Raw genomic sequence first — 17,945 nt, forward strand, 5'->3', positions numbered from 1 at the left:
AGTAACTCAGCTCTATAGTTATAGTCTCTCTATAGTAACTCAGCTCTATAGTTATAGTCTCTCTATAGTAACTCAGCTCTATAGTTATAGTCTCTCTATAGTAACTCAGCTCTATAGTTATAGTCTCTCTATAGTAACTCAGCTCTATAGTTATAGTCTCTCTATAGTAACTCAGCTCTATAGTTATAGTCTCTCTATAGTAACTCAGCTCTATAGTTAGTCTCTCTATAGTAACTCAGCTCTATAGTTATAGTCTCTCTATAGTAACTCAGCTCTATAGTTATAGTCTCTCTATAGTAACTCAGCTCTATAGTTATAGTCTCTCTATAGTAACTCAGCTCTATAGTTATAGTCTCTCTATAGTAACTCAGCTCTATAGTTATAGTCTCTCTATAGTAACTCAGCTCTATAGTTATAGTCTCTCTATAGTAACTCAGCTCTATAGTTATAGTCTCTCTATAGTAACTCAGCTCTATAGTTATAGTCTCTCTATAGTAACTCAGCTCTATAGTTATAGTCTCTCTATAGTAACTCAGCTCTATAGTTATAGTCTCTCTATAGTAACTCAGCTCTATAGTTATAGTCTCTCTATAGTAACTCAGCTCTATAGTTATAGTCTCTCTATAGTAAATCAGCTCTATAGTTATAGTCTCTCTATAGTAACTCAGCTCTATAGTTATAGTCTCTCTATAGTAACTCAGCTCTATAGTTATAGTCTCTCTATAGTAACTCAGCTCTATAGTTATAGTCTCTCTATAGTAACTCAGCTCTATAGTTATAGTCTCTCTATAGTAACTCAGCTCTATAGTTATAGTCTCTCTATAGTAACCCTATAGCACATAGTTAAATTCTGTAGTAACTCTTCCTCCCCTCTCCAGCTCATCCAGATCATCCTTCTGTGGTCCAGGACCCAGTAAAGGCTTCATCTCCATCTCCTTCTCTGGACCAGACTTCCTCCCTGAAGGTATTGTCTCTCTATAGTTAAATTCTGTAGTATCTCTTCCTCCCCTCTCCAGATCATACAGATATTCCTTCTGTGGTCCAGCAGCCAGTAAAGGCTTCATCTCAGGAGCAGACTTCCTCCCTGGACCAGGAGCAGACTTCCTCCCTGGACCAGGAGCAGACTTCCTCCCTGGTAAAGACTCCATCTCAGGAGCAGACTTCCTCCCTGGACCAGGAGCAGACTTCCTCCCTGGACCAGGAGCAGACTTCCTCCCTGGTATAGACTCCATCTCAGGAGCAGACTTCCTCCCTGGACCAGGAGCAGACTCCCTCCCTGGACCAGGACCAGACTTCCTCCCTGGTATAGACTCCATCTCCATCCCTTCAATCCCCTCAGACTCTATTAAAGACAGAGAGGATGAAGGAACAACATCAGAATAAACTGACCAGACAGAGAGAGAGACAGATAGAGATAATAAACTGACCAGACAGAGAGAGAGACAGATAGAGATAATAAACTGACCAGACAGAGAGAGAGACAGATAGAGATAATAAACTGACCAGACAGAGAGAGACAGATAGAGATAATAAACTGACCAGACAGAGAGAGAGACAGATAGAGATAATAAACTGACCAGACAGAGAGAGAGACAGATAGAGATAATAAACTGACCAGACAGAGAGAGAGACAGATAGAGATAATAAACTGACCAGACAGAGAGAGAGACAGATAGAGATAATAAACTGACCAGACAGAGAGAGAGACAGATAGAGATAATAAACTGACCAGACAGAGAGAGAGACAGATAGAGATAATAAACTGACCAGACAGAGAGAGAGACAGATAGAGATAATAAACTGACCAGACAGAGAGAGAGACAGATAGAGATAATAAACTGACCAGACAGAGAGACAGATAGAGATAATAAACTGACAAGACAGAGAGAGACAGATAGAGATAATAAACTGACCAGACAGAGAGAGAGACAGATAGAGATAATAAACTGACCAGACAGAGAGAGAGAGACAGATAGAGATAATAAACTGACCAGACAGAGAGAGACAGATAGAGATAATAAACTGACCAGACAGAGAGAGACAGATAGAGATAATAAACTGACCAGACAGAGAGAGAGACAGATAGAGATAATAAACTGACCAGACAGAGAGAGAGAGATAATAAACTGACCAGACAGAGAGAGATAGAGATAATAAACTGACCAGACAGAGAGAGAGACAGATAGAGATAATAAACTGACCAGACAGAGAGAGAGACAGATAGAGATAATAAACTGACCAGACAGAGAGAGAGACAGATAGAGATAATAAACTGACCAGACAGAGAGAGAGACAGATAGAGATAATAAACTGACCAGACAGAGAGAGAGACAGATAGAGATAATAAACTGACCAGACAGAGAGAGAGACAGATAGAGATAATAAACTGACCAGACAGAGAGAGAGAGACAGATAGAGATAATAAACTGACCAGACAGAGAGAGAGAGACAGATAGAGATAATAAACTGACCAGACAGAGAGAGAGACAGATAGAGATAATAAACTGACCAGACAGAGAGAGACAGATAGAGATAATAAACTGACCAGACAGAGAGAGAGACAGATAGAGATAATAAACTGACCAGACAGAGAGAGAGAGACAGATAGAGATAATAAACTGACCAGACAGAGAGAGAGACAGATAGAGATAATAAACTGACCAGACAGAGAGAGAGACAGATAGAGATAATAAACTGACCAGACAGAGAGAGAGACAGATAGAGATAATAAACTGACCAGACAGAGAGAGACAGATAGAGATAATAAACTGACCAGACAGAGAGAGAGAGATAATAAACTGACCAGACAGAGAGAGAGACAGATAGAGATAATAAACTGACCAGAGAGAGAGAGAGAGAAAGATAGAGATAATAAACTGACCAGACAGAGAGAGAGACAGATAGAGATAATAAACTGACCAGTAATTCTAGGAAACATTAGAATCATAAAGACTGATTACTTTGGGAAGGAGTCTGTGTTTTCTGTTGACCATCTGGAGAGGTGGAGAGGGATTGGATGGTTTCTTTAGCTTCCCCTGAGGACAAGAACAGATAGTCAGAACCCACATGTTGGTGAGCAAACCTTAAAAACATGACAATGCAGACACAGACGCATGTGAACACACACACACACACACACACACACACACACACACACACACACACACAACTTACTCAGCTCTTCTTTGAGTTCATCTGTAAAATTAAATAAAGATAGTGAGATAGTGATAATTAAATAATCATTGAATCATGAGATTTAGACACTACATGACCAAAAGTATGTGGACACCTGCTATTATCTAACATTAGGTAGAAACACTAAATGACCAAAAGTATGTGGACACCTGCTCATTGAACATCTCATTCCAAAATCATGGGCATTAATATGGAGTTGGTCCCCCCCTTTGCTGCTATAACAGCCTCCACTCTTCAGGGAAGGCTTTCCACTAGAAGATGGAACATTGCTGTGGGGACTTGCTTCCATTCAGCCACAAGAGCATTAGTGAGGTCTCCCTCTCTCTCTTCTCTCAGAGGACCTGAGCACTAGGACCATGCCTCAGGACTATCTGGCCTGATGACTCCTTGCTGTCCCCCAGTCCACCTGGTTGTGCTGCTGCTCCAGTTTCAACTGTTCTGCCTGCGACTATGGAACCCTGACCTGCTCACCGGACGTGCTACCTGTCCCAGACCTGCTGTTTTCAACTCTCCTTCTCTCTCTCTACTGCACCTGCTGTCTCTAACTCTGAATGATCGGCTATGAAAAGCCAACTGACCTTTACTCCTGAGGTGCTGACCTGTTGCACCCTCTACAACCACTGTGATTATTATTATTTGTCCCTGCTGGTCATCTATGAACATTTGAACATCTTGGCCATGTTCTGTTTAAATCTCCACCCGGCACAGCCAGAAGAGGACTGGTCACCCCTCAGAGCCTGGTTCCTGTGTCCTACCCAGTACAGCCAGAAGAGGACTGGTCACCCCTCAGAGCCTGGTTCCTGTGTCCTACCCAGTACAGCCAGAAGAGGACTGGTCACCCCTCAGAGCCTGGTTCCTCTCTACCCAGTACAGCCAGTAGAGGACTGGTCACCCCTCAGAGCCTGGTTCCTCTCTACCCAGTACAGCCAGTAGAGGACTGGTCACCCCTCAGAGCCTGGTTCCTCTCTACCCAGTACAGCCAGTAGAGGACTGGTCACCCCTCAGAGCCTGGTTCCTCTGGTCTACCCAGTACAGCCAGTAGAGGACTGGTCACCCCTCAGAGCCTGGTTCCTCTCTACCCAGTACAGCCAGTAGAGGACTGGTCACCCCTCAGAGCCTGGTTCCTCTGTCCTACCCAGTACAGTCAGTAGAGGACTGGTCACCCCTCAGAGCCTGGTTCCTCTGGTCTACCCAGTACAGCCAGTAGAGGACTGGTCACCCCTCAGAGCCTGGTTCCTCTGTCCTACCCAGTACAGTCAGTAGAGGACTGGTCACCCCTCAGAGCCTGGTTCCTCTGGTCTACCCAGTACAGCCAGTAGAGGACTGGTCAATCCTCAGAGCCTGGTTCCTCTCTAGGTTTCTTCCTGGGTTCCTGCCTTTCTAGGGAGTTTTTCCTAGCCACTGTGCTTCTACATCTGCATTGCTTGCTGTTTGGGGTTTTAGGCTGGGTTTCTGTACATCACTTTGTGACATCGGCTGACGTAAAAAGGGTTTCATAAATATATTTGATTGATCGATTGATGCTGGGCGATTAGGCCTGGCTCGCAGTCGGCGTTCCAATTCATACCAAAGGTGTTCAATGGGGTTGAGGTCAGGGCTCTATGCAGGCCAGTCAAGTTCTTCCACACCGATCTCAACAAAACATTTCTGTATGGACCTGGCTTTGTGCGCGGGGACATTGTCATACTAAAACAGCGAAGGGCTTTCCCCAAACTGTTGCCACAAAGTTGGAAGCACAGAATCATCTAGAACGTCATTGTATGATGTAGTGTTAAGATTTCCCTTCACTGGAACTAAGGGGCCCGAACCATGAAAAACAGCCCCAGACCATTATTCCTCCTCCACCAACCTTTACAGTTGGCACTATGCATTGGGGCAGGTAGTGTTCTCCTGGCATCCGCCAAACCCAGATTCATCTGTCAGACTGCCAGATGGTGAAGCGTGATTCATCACTCCTGAGAACATATTTCCACTAGTCCAGTGTCCAATGGCGGCGAGCTTTACACCACTCCACCCGACGCTTGGCATTGAGCATGGTGATCTTAGGCTTGTGTGCGGCTGCTCGGCCATGGAAACCCATTTCATGAAGCTCCAGACAAACAGTTATTGTGTTGACGTTGCATCCAGAGGCAGTTTGGAACTCGGTAGTGAGAGTTGCAACCGAGGACAGACGATTTTTACGCGCTTCAAAACTTGGCGGTCCCATTCTGTGAGATTCTGTGGCCTACCACTAAACGGCTGAGACATTTTTGCTCCTAGATGTTTCCACTCCACAATAACAGCACTTACACTTGACTGGGGAAGCTCTAGCAGGGCAGAAACTTGACCAACTGACTTGTTGGAAAGGTGGCATCCTATGACGGTGCCACGTTGAAAGTCACTGAGCTCTTCAGTAAGGCCATTCTACTGACAATGTTTGTCTATGGAGATTGCATGGCTGTGTGCTTGATTTTATACACCTGTCAGCAACAGGTGTGGCTGAAATAGAATCCACTAATTTAAAGAGTTGTCCACATACTTTAGTATATATAGTGCAGTTAATCAGTGTAATATATAGTGTAGTTAACCAGTGTAATATACAGTGTAAATATAATGTGTATATATAGTGTAATATATAGTGTAATATATGGTGTAGTTAATCAGTGTAATATATAGTGTAGTTAACCAGTGTAATATATAGTGTAATATATAGTGTACTTAATAAGTGTAATATATAGTGTAGTTAACCAGTGTAATATATGGTGTAGTTAATCAGTGTAATATATAGTGTAGTTAATCAGTGTAATATATAGTGTAGTTAACCAGTGTAATATATAGTGTAATATATAGTGTAGTTAATAAGTGTAATATATAGTGTAGTTAATAAGTGTAATATATAGTGTAGTTAATCAGTGTAATATATAGTGTAGTCAATCAGTATAATATATAGTGTAGTTAATCAGTGTAGTTAACTAGTGTAATATATAGTGTAGTTAATCAGTGTAATATATAGTGTAGTTAATCAGTGTAATATATAGTGTAGTTAACCAGTGTAATATATAGTGTAGTTAACCAGTGTAATATATAGTGTAGTTAATCAGTGTAATATATCGTGTAGTTAATCAGTGTAATATATAGTGTAATATATAGTGTAGTTAACCAGTGTAATATATAGTGTAGTTAACCAGTGTAATATATAGTGTAGTTAACCAGTGTAATATATAGTGTAGTTAACCAGTGTAATATATAGTGTAGTTAACCAGTGTAATATATAGTGTAGTTAATCAGTGTAATATATAGTGTAGTTAACCAGTGTAATATATAGTGTAGTTAATCAGTGTAATATATAGTGTAATATATAGTGTAGTTAACCAGTGTAATATATAGTGTAGTTAATCAGTGTAATATATCGTGTAGTTAATCAGTGTAATATATAGTGTAGTTAACCAGTGTAATATATAGTGTAGTTAATCAGTGTAATATATAGTGTAATATATAGTGTAGTTAACCAGTGTAATATATAGCGTAGTTAATCAGTGTAATATATAGTGTAGTTAACCAGTGTAATGTATAGTGTAGTTAATCAGTGTAATATATAGTGTAATATATAGTCTAGTTAACCAGTGTAATATATAGTGTAGTTAATCAGTGTAATATATCGTGTAGTTAATCAGTGTAATATATCGTGTAGTTAACCAGTGTAATATATAGTGTAGTTAACCAGTGTAATATATAGTGTAGTTAACCAGTGTAATATATCGTGTAGTTAATCAGTGTAATATATCGTGTAGTTAATCAGTGTAATATATCGTGTAGTTAACCAGTGTAATATATAGTGTAGTTAACCAGTGTAATATATAGTGTAGTTAATCAGTGTAATATATCGTGTAGTTAATCAGTGTAATATATAGTGTAGTTAATCAGTGTAATATATAGTGTAATATATAGCGTAGTTAATCAGTGTAATATATAGTGTAGTTAATCAGTGTAATATATAGCGTAGTTAATCAGTGTAATATATAGTGTAATATATAGTGTAGTTAATCAGTGTAATATATAGTGTAATATATAGTGTAGTTAATCAGTGTAATATATAGTGTAATATATCGTGTAGTTAATCAGTGTAATATATCGCGTAGTTAATCAGTGTAATATATAGTGTAGTTAATCAGTGTAATATATAGTGTAGTTAATCAGTGTAATATATAGTGTAGTTAACCAGTGTAATATATAGTGTAGTTAATCAGTGTAATATATAGTGTAATATATAGCGTAGTTAATCAGTGTAATATATAGTGTAGTTAATCAGTGTAATATATAGTGTAGTTAATCTAGTGTAATATATAGTGTAGTTAACCAGTGTAATATATAGTGTAGTTAATCAGTGTAATATATCGTGTAGTTAATCAGTGTAATATATAGTGTAGTTAACCAGTGTAATATATAGTGTAGTTAATCAGTGTAATATATAGTGTAATATATAGCGTAGTTCACCAGTGTAATATATAGTGTAGTTAACCAGTGTAATATATAGTGTAGTTAACCAGTGTAATATATAGTGTAGTTAACCAGTGTAATATATAGTGTAGTTAACCAGTGTAATATATAGTGTAGTTAATCAGTGTATTATATCGTGTAGTTAACTAGTGTAATATATAGTGTAGTTAATCAGTGTAATATATAGTGTAGTTAATCAGTGTAATATATAGCGTAGTTAATCAGTGTAATATATAGTGTAGTTAATCAGTGTACTATATAGTGTAGGTAATCAGTGTACTATATAGTGTAGTTAATCAGTGTAATATATAGTGTAATATATAGTGTAGTTAATCAGTGTAATATATAGTGTAATATATAGTGTAGTTAACCAGTGTAATATATAGTGTAGTTAATCAGTGTAATATATCGTGTAGTTAATCAGTGTAATATATAGTGTAGTTAACCAGTGTAATATATAGTGTAGTTAACCAGTGTAATATATAGCGTAGTTAATCAGTGTAATATATAGTGTAGTTAACCAGTGTAATATATAGTGTAGTTAATCAGTGTAATATATAGTGTAATATATAGTGTAGTTAATCAGTGTAATATATAGTGTAATATATAGTGTAGTTAACCAGTGTAATATATAGTGTAGTTAATCAGTGTAATATATCGTGTAGTTAATCAGTGTAATATATCGTGTAGTTAATCAGTGTAATATATCGTGTAGTTAATCAGTGTAATATATCGTGTAGTTAACCAGTGTAATATATAGTGTAGTTAACCAGTGTAATATATAGTGTAGTTAACCAGTGTAATATATAGTGTAGTTAACCAGTGTAATATATAGTGTAGTTAATCAGTGTAATATATAGTGTAGTTAATCAGTGTAATATATCGTGTAGTTAATCAGTGTAATATATCGTGTAGTTAATCAGTGTAATATATCGTGTAGTTAATCAGTGTAATATATCGTGTAGTTAACCAGTGTAATATATAGTGTAGTTAACCAGTGTAATATATAGTGTAGTTAATCAGTGTAATATATCGTGTAGTTAATCAGTGTAATATATCGTGTAGTTAATCAGTGTAATATATAGTGTAGTTAATCAGTGTAATATATAGTGTAGTTAATCAGTGTAATATATAGTGTAGTTAATCAGTGTAATATATAGTGTAATATATAGCGTAGTTAATCAGTGTAATATATAGTGTAGTTAATCAGTGTACTATATAGTGTAGTTAATCAGTGTAATATATAGCGTAGTTAATCAGTGTAATATATAGTGTAATATATAGTGTAGTTAATCAGTGTAATATATAGTGTAATATATAGTGTAGTTAACCAGTGTAATATATAGTGTAATATATCGTGTAGTTAATCAGTGTAATATATCGTGTAGTTAATCAGTGTAATATATAGTGTAGTTAATCAGTGTAATATATAGTGTAGTTAACCAGTGTAATATATAGTGTAGTTAATCAGTGTAATATATAGTGTAATATATAGTGTAGTTAATCAGTGTAATATATAGTGTAATATATAGCGTAGTTAATCAGTGTAATATATCGTGTAGTTAATCAGTGTAATATATAGTGTAATATATAGCGTAGTTAATCAGTGTAATATATAGTGTAGTTAATCAGTGTAATATATCGTGTAGTTAATCAGTGTAATATATCGTGTAGTTAATCAGTGTAATATATCGTGTAGTTAATCAGTGTAATATATAGTGTAATATATAGTGTAGTTAACCAGTGTAATATATAGTGTAGTTAATCAGTGTAATATATCGTGTAGTTAATCAGTGTAATATATCGTGTAGTTAATCAGTGTAATATATAGTGTAGTTAATCAGTGTAATATATCGTGTAGTTAATCAGTGTAATATATCGTGTAGTTAATCAGTGTAATATATCGTGTAGTTAATCAGTGTAATATATCGTGTAGTTAATCAGTGTAATATATCGTGTAGTTAATCAGTGTACTATATAGTGTAGTTAATCAGTGTAATATATAGCGTAGTTAATCAGTGTAATATATAGTGTAATATATAGTGTAGTTAATCAGTGTAATATATAGTGTAATATATAGTGTAGTTAATCAGTGTAATATATAGTGTAATATATATCGTGTAGTTAATCAGTGTAATATATCGTGTAGTTAATCAGTGTAATATATAGTGTAGTTAATCAGTGTAATATATAGTGTAGTTAACCAGTGTAATATATAGTGTAGTTAATCAGTGTAATATATAGTGTAATATATAGCGTAGTTAATCAGTGTAATATATAGTGTAATATATAGCGTATTTAATCAGTGTAATATATCGTGTAGTTAATCAGTGTAATATATAGTGTAATATATAGCGTAGTTAATTAGTGTAATATATAGCGTAGTTAATCAGTGTAATATATAGTGTAGTTAATCAGTGTAATATATAGTGTAGTTAATCAGTGTAATATATAGTGTAGTTAATCAGTGTAATATATCGTGTAGTTAATCAGTGTAATATATAGCGTAGTTAATCAGTGTAATATATAGCGTAGTTAATCAGTGTAATATATAGCGTAGTTAATCAGTGTAATATATAGTGTAGTTAATCAGTGTAATATATAGTGTAGTTAATCAGTGTAATATATAGTGTAGTTAATCAGTGTAATATATAGTGTATATATTTTTTAAGGCAAGTGTTTTCACTTAAATCAATGAAATCCATGCAGTTGTTCAACTCACCCCTCTCTCTTGTGACATCATCTGTAGACAGTAGATAAAACATGATGTATTATGGGTACTAGAACATGAAGACAGACTACATCCTCTCTATTCTGACCTCCTCTGTAGACAGTAGATAAAACATGATGTATTATGGGTACTAGAACATGGAGACAGGTACATAGACAGACAGACAGAAAGGAACATAGACAGACAGACAGACAGACAGACAGACAGACAGACAGACAGACAGACAGACAGACAGACAGACAGACAGACAGACAGGCAGGCAGGCAGACAGGCAGGAAGAAAGGAACATAGACAGTCAGACAGACAGTCAGACAGACAGACAGGAACACAGACAGACAGACAGTCAGACAGACAGACAGGAACACAGACAGACAGTCAGACAGACAGACAGGAACACAGACAGACAGACAGACAGACAGACAGACAGGAACACAGACAGACAGTCAGACAGACAGACAGGAACACAGACAGACAGACAGACAGACAGACAGACAGACAGACAGGAACACAGACAGACAGACAGTCAGACAGACAGTCAGACAGTCAGACAGACAGTCAGACAGACAGGAACACAGACAGACAGTCAGACAGGAACACAGACAGACAGTCAGACAGGAACACAGACAGGAACACAGACAGGAACACAGACAGGAACACAGACAGGAACACAGACAGACAGGAACACAGACAGACAGACAGACAGGAACACAGACAGGAACACAGACAGACAGGAACACAGACAGACAGACAGTCAGACAGGAACACAGACAGGAACACAGACAGACAGACAGACAGGAACACAGACAGACAGACAGACAGGAACACAGACAGACAGACAGACAGGAACACAGACAGACAGTCAGACAGGAACACAGACAGACAGTCAGACAGGAACACAGACAGACAGTCAGACAGGAACACAGACAGACAGTCAGACAGACACACAGACAGTCAGACAGACACACAGACAGTCAGACAGGCACACAGACAGACAGGAACACAGACAGACAGACAGGAACACAGACAGACAGACAGGAACACAGACAGGAACACAGACAGGAACACAGACAGACAGACAGGAACACAGACAGACAGACAGACAGGAACACAGACAGACAGACAGACAGGAACACAGACAGACAGACAGACAGGAACACAGACAGACAGACAGACAGGAACACAGACAGACAGACAGACAGGAACACAGACAGACAGACAGACAGGAACACAGACAGACAGACAGGAACACAGACAGACAGACAGGAACACAGACAGACAGACAGTCAGACAGGAACACAGACAGACAGACAGTCAGACAGGAACACAGACAGACAGACAGTCAGACACACAGACAGACAGACAGTCAGACACACAGACATACAGACAGTCAGACACACAGACAGACAGACAGGAACACAGACAGACAGACAGGAACACAGACAGACAGACAGGAACACAGACAGACAGGAACACAGACAGACAGACAGGAACACAGACAGGAACACAGACAGGAACACAGACAGGAACACAGACAGGAACACAGACAGACAGACAGACAGACAGAAACACAGACAGACAGACAGACAGAAACACAGACAGACAGACAGACAGACAGGAACACAGACAGACAGACAGACAGGAACACAGACAGACAGACAGACAGGAACACAGACAGACAGACAGACAGGAACACAGACAGACAGACAGACAGGAACACAGACAGACAGACAGACAGGAACACAGACAGACAGACAGACAGGAACACAGACAGACAGACAGACAGGAACACAGACAGACAGACAGACAGGAACACAGACAGACAGACAGACAGGAACACAGACAGACAGACAGGAACACAGACAGACAGACAGGAACACAGACAGACAGACAGGAACACAGACAGACAGACAGGAACACAGACAGACAGACAGGAACACAGACAGACAGACACGAACACAGACAGGAACACAGACAGACAGGAACACAGACAGACAGGAACACAGACAGACAGGAACACACAGACAGGAACACAGACAGACAGGAACACAGACAGACAGGAACACAGACAGACAGGAACACAGACAGACAGGAACACAGACAGACAGGAACACAGGCAGACAGGCAGACAGGCAGACAGGCAGACAGGCAGACAGGCAGACAGGCAGGCAGGCAGGCAGGCAGAAAGGAACATAGACAGACAGACAGACAGGAACACAGTTTGAAATACATGCATGCAGGTGTGGAAGCACACAGACTTTCACACACAACTTACCGTTCTCTTTTTTGAGCTTCTCTGTAGACAGAAGATAAAACATGATGTATTATGGGTACTAGAACATGAAGACAGACTACATCCTCTCTATTCTGACCTCCTCTGTAGACAGTAGATAAAACATGATGTATTATGGGTACTAGAACATGGAGACAGACTACATCCTCTCTATTCTGACCTCCTCTGTAGACAGTAGATAAAACATGATGTATTATGGGTACTAGAACATGAAGACAGACTACATCCTCTCTATTCTGACCTCTGTAGACAGTAGATAAAACATGATGTATTATGGGTAGTAGAACATGAAGACAGGTACACAGACAGGTACACAGACAGACAGACAGACAGACAGACAGACAGACAGACAGACAGACAGACAGACAGACAGACAGGCAGAAAGGAACATAGACAGACAGGAACACAGTTTGAAATACATGCATGCAGGTGTGGAAGCACACAGACTTTCACACACAACTTACCGTTCTCTTTTTTGAGGTTCTCTGTAGACAGAAGATAAAACATGATGTATTATGGGTACTAGAACAGACAGACAGACAGACAGACAGCCTTCTCTGTAGCTCAGTTGGTGGAGCATGGTGTTTGCAACGCCAGGCTTGTGGGTTCGATTCCCACGGGGGGCCAGCACAGAAGAAAATAAATGTATGAAATGAAATGTATTCATTCATTACTGTAAGTCGCTCTAGATAAGAGCGTCTGCTAAATGACGTAAATGAAGACAGACTACATCCTCTCCTTTCTGACCTCTGTAGACAGTAGATAAAACATGATGCATTATGGGTACAAGAACATGAAGACAAGTACATAGACACATAGGCAGACAGGAACATAGACAGACACAAACTATTTACTCAGCTGTTCATCTGGTGTAAAAATTAAATAAAGATAGTGGGATAGTGTAATTAAATAATCATTGAATCATGAGATTTATACACTACATGACCAGAAGTATGTGGACACCTGCTCATTGAACATCTCATTCCAAAATCAATGGCATTAATATGGAGTTGGTCCCCCCCTTTGCTGCTATAACAGCCTCCACTCTTCTGGGAAGTCATTAATATGGAGTTGGTCCCCCCTTTGCTGCTATAACAGCCTCCACTCTTCTGGGAAGTCATTAATATGGAGTTGGTCCCCCCCTTTGCTGCTATAACAGCCTCCACTCTTCAGGGAAGGCTTTCCACTAGATGATGGAACATTGCTGTGGGGACTTGCTTCCATTCAGCCACAAGAGCATTAGTGAGGTCTCCCTCTCTCTCTTCTCTCAGAGGACATGAGCCCTAGGACCATGCCTCAGGACTATCTGGCCTGATGACTCCTTGCTGGCCCCCAGTCCACCTGGTTGTGCTGCTGCTCCAGTTTCAACTGTTCTGCCTGCGGCTATGGAACCCTGACCTGCTCACTGGACGTGCTACCTGTCCCAAACCTGCTGTTTTCAACTCTCCTCTCTCTCTACTGCACCTGCTGTCTCTAACTCTGAATGATCGGCTATGAAAAGCCAACTGACCTTTACTCCTGAGGTGCTGACCTGTTGCATCATCTACAACCACTGTGATTATTATTATTTGACCCTGCTGGTCATCTATGAACATTTGAACATCTTGGCCATGTTCTGTTTAAATCTCCACCCGGCACAGCCAGAAGAGGACTGGCCACCCCTCAGAGCCTGGTTCCTCTGGTCTACCCAGTACAGCCAGTAGAGGACTGGTCACCCCTCAGAGCCTGGTTCCTCTGGTCTACCCGGTAAAGCCAGTAGAGGACTGGTCACCCCTCAGAGCCTGGTTCCTCTCTACCCAGTACAGTCAGTAGAGGACTGGTCACCCCTCAGAGCCTGGTTCCTCTGGTCTACCCAGTACAGCCAGTAGAGGACTGGTCACCCCTCAGAGCCTGGTTCCTCTGGTCTACCCAGTACAGCCAGTAGAGGACTGGTCACCCCTCAGAGCCTGGTTCCTCTGGTCTACCCGGTAAAGCCAGTAGAAGACTGGTCACCCCTCAGAGCCTGGTTCCTCTCTACCCAGTACAGTCAGTAGAGGACTGGTCACCCCTCAGAGCCTGGTTCCTCTGGTCTACCCGGTAAAGCCAGTAGAGGACTGGTCACCCCTCAGAGCCTGGTTCCCCTCTACCCAGGACAGCCAGTAGAGGACTGGCCACCCCTCAGAGCCTGGTTCCTCTCTACCCAGTACAGCCAGTAGAGGACTGGTCACCCCTCAGAGCCTGGTTCCCCTCTACCCAGTACAGCCAGTAGAGGACTGGTCACCCCTCAGAGCCTGGTTCCTCTGGTCTACCCAGTACAGCCAGTAGAGGACTGGTCACCCCTCAGAGCCTGGTTCCCCTCTACCCAGTACAGCCAGTAGAGGACTGGCCACCCCTCAGAGCCTGGTTCCTCTGGTCTACCCAGTACAGCCAGTAGAGGACTGGTCACCCCTCAGAGCCTGCTTCCTCTCTACCCAGTACAGCCAGTAGAGGACTGGTCACCCCTCAGAGCCTGGTTCCTCTGGTCTACCCAGTACAGCCAGTAGAGGACTGGCCACCCCTCAGATCCTGGTTCCTCTCTACCCAGTACAGCCAGTAGAGGACTGGTCACCCCTCAGAGCCTGGTTCCTTTCTACCCAGTACAGCCAGTAGAGGACTGGTCACCCCTCAGAGCCTGCTTCCTCTCTATACCCAGTACAGCCAGTAGAGGACTGATAACCCCTCAGAGCCTGGTTCCTCTGGTCTACCCAGTACAGCCAGTAGAGGACTGGTCACCCCTCATAGCCTGGTTCCTCTGGTCTACCCAGTACAGCCAGTAGAGGACTGGTCACCCCTCAGAGCCTGGTTCCTCTGGTCTACCCAGTACAGCCAGTAGAGGACTGGTCACCCCTCAGAGCCTGGTTCCTCTCTAACCAGTACAGCCAGTAGAGGACTGGTCACCCCTCAGAGCCTGGTTCCTCTCTACCCAGTACAGCCAGTAGAGGACTGGTCACCCCTCAGAGCCTGGTTCCTCTGGTCTACCCATGAAATAATCATTGGATGCTTTGTGTGATGTATTGGTGTCTCTACCTTCTTGACCTTTGTGCTGTTGTCTGTGCCCAATAATGTTGCTACCATGCTGTGTTTATACCATGCTGTGTTTCTACCATGCTGTGTTTCTACCATGCTGTGTTGTCATGTGTTGCTACCATGCTGTGTTGTCATGTGTTTCTACCATGCTGTGTTGCTACCATGCTGTATTGTCATGTGTTGCTGCCATGCTGTGTTGTCAAGTGTTGCTACCATGCTGTGTTGTCATGTGTTTCTACCATGCTGTGTTTCTACCATGCTGTGTTGCTGCCATGCTGTGTTGCTACCATGCTGTGTTGTTATGTGTTGCTACCATGCTGTGTTGCTACCATGCTGTGTTGTCATGTTTCTACCATGCTGTGTTGCTACCATGCTGTATTGTCATGTGTTGCTGCCATGCTGTGTTGTCAAGTGTTGCTACCATGCTGTGTTGTCAAGTGTTGCTACCATGCTGTGTTGTCATGTGTTTCTACCATGCTGTGTTGTCATGTGTTTCTACCATGCTGTGTTTCTACCATGCTGTGTTGCTGCCATGCTGTGTTGTTATGTGTTGCTACCATGCTGTGTTGCTACCATGCTGTGTTGCTACCATGCTGTGTTGCTACCATGCTGTGTTGCTACCATGCTGTGTTGTCATGTTGCTACCATGCTGTGTTGCTGCCATGTTGTGTTGTCATGTGTTTCTACCATGCTGTGTTGCTACCATGCTGTGTTGCTACCATTCTGTGTTATGTGTTTCTACCATGCTGTGTTGCTACCATTCTGTGTTGTTATGTGTTTCTACCATGCTGTGTTGCTACCATGCTGTGTTGTCATGTGTTGCTACCATGCTGTGTTGTCATGTGTTGCTACCATGCTGTGTTGTCATGTGTTGCTACCATGCTGTGTTGTCATGTGTTGCTACCATGCTGTGTTGTCATGTGTTGCTGCCATGCTGTGTTGTCATGTGTTGCTGCCATGCTGTGTTGCTACCATTCTGTGTTGTTATGTGTTGCTACCATGCTGTGTTGCTACCATTCTGTGTTATGTGTTGCTACCATGCTGTGTTGCTACCATGCTGTGTAGTCATGTGTTGCTACCATGCTGTGTTTCTACCATGCTGTGTTGCTACCATGCTGTGTTGTTATGTGTTGCTACCATGCTGTGCTGTCATGTGTTGCTACCATGCTGTGTTGCTACCATGCTGTGTTATGTGTTGCTACCATGCTGTGTTGCTACCATGCTGTGTTGTTATGTGTTTCTACCATGCTGTGTTGCTACCATGCTGTGTTGTCATGTGTTGCTACCATGCTGTGTTATGTGTTGCTACCATGCTGTGTTGCTACCATGCTGTGTTGTTATGTGTTGCTACCATGCTGTGTTGCTACCATGCTGTGTTGTTATGTGTTGCTACCATGCTGTGTTGTTATGTGTTTCTACCATGCTGTGTTGTTATGTGTTGCTACAATGCTGTGTTTCTACCATGCTGTGCTGTCATGTGTTTCTACCATGCTGTGTTGCTACCATGCAGTGTTATCATGTGTTGCTGCCATGCTGTGTTGCTACCATGCTGTGTTGTCATGTGTTCTGCTACCATGCTGTGTTGTCATGTGTTACTACCATGCTGTGTTTCTACCATGTTGTGTTGTCATGTGTTGCTACCATGCTGTGTTGCTACCAGGCTGTGTTGTCATGTGTTGCTACCATGCTGTGTTGTCATGTGTTGCTACCATGCTGTGTTGCTACCAGGCTGTGTTGTCATGTGTTGCTACCATGCTGTGTTGCTACCAGGCTGTGTTGTCATGTGTTTCTACCATGCTGTGTTGTCATGTGTTTCTACCATGCTGTGTTGTCATGTGTTGCTGCCATGCTGTGTTGCTACCAGGCTGTGTTGTCATGTGTTGCTACAATGTTGTGATGACACCATGCTGTGTTTCTACCATGCTGTGTTGTCATGTGCAGCTACCATGCTGTGTTTCTACCATGCTGTGCTGTCATGTGTTGCTACCATGCTGTGTTGCTATCATGCAGTGATATCATGTGTTGCTGCCATGCTGTGTTGCTATCATGCAGTGATATCATGTGTTGCTGCCATGCTGTGTTGCTACCATGCAGTGTTGTCATGTGTTTCTACCATGTTGTGCTGTCATGTGTTGCTACCATGCTGTGTTGTCATGTGATTATACCATGCTGTGTTGCTACCATGCTGTGTTGTTATGTGTTGCTACC

The 17,945-nt window shown here is 41.3% G+C and overlaps 1 protein-coding gene across 1 annotated transcript in view; it reads right to left on the bottom strand.

The window, feature by feature from the left end:
* Positions 1-706: 706 nt before the first annotated feature.
* LOC123732092 (golgin candidate 4) overlaps positions 707-17,945 on the bottom strand; it is an 87,980-nt gene continuing 70,741 nt past the window's right edge. The window contains exons 26-32 of the mRNA XM_045711434.1: positions 13,157-13,177; positions 12,675-12,695; positions 10,394-10,414; positions 3,175-3,195; positions 2,961-3,035; positions 1,259-1,342; positions 707-928 (exon numbers count right to left, since the gene is read on the bottom strand). Of these exons, the coding sequence (XP_045567390.1) occupies positions 831-928; positions 1,259-1,342; positions 2,961-3,035; positions 3,175-3,195; positions 10,394-10,414; positions 12,675-12,695; positions 13,157-13,177 (341 nt within the window). The 3' untranslated portion in view covers positions 707-830. The remainder of the gene's footprint in view (positions 929-1,258; positions 1,343-2,960; positions 3,036-3,174; positions 3,196-10,393; positions 10,415-12,674; positions 12,696-13,156; positions 13,178-17,945) is intronic.

The sequence above is a fragment of the Salmo salar genome, unplaced genomic scaffold, assembly GCF_905237065.1.
Source record: "Salmo salar unplaced genomic scaffold, Ssal_v3.1, whole genome shotgun sequence".
Taxonomy (NCBI): Eukaryota; Metazoa; Chordata; class Actinopteri; order Salmoniformes; family Salmonidae; genus Salmo; species Salmo salar.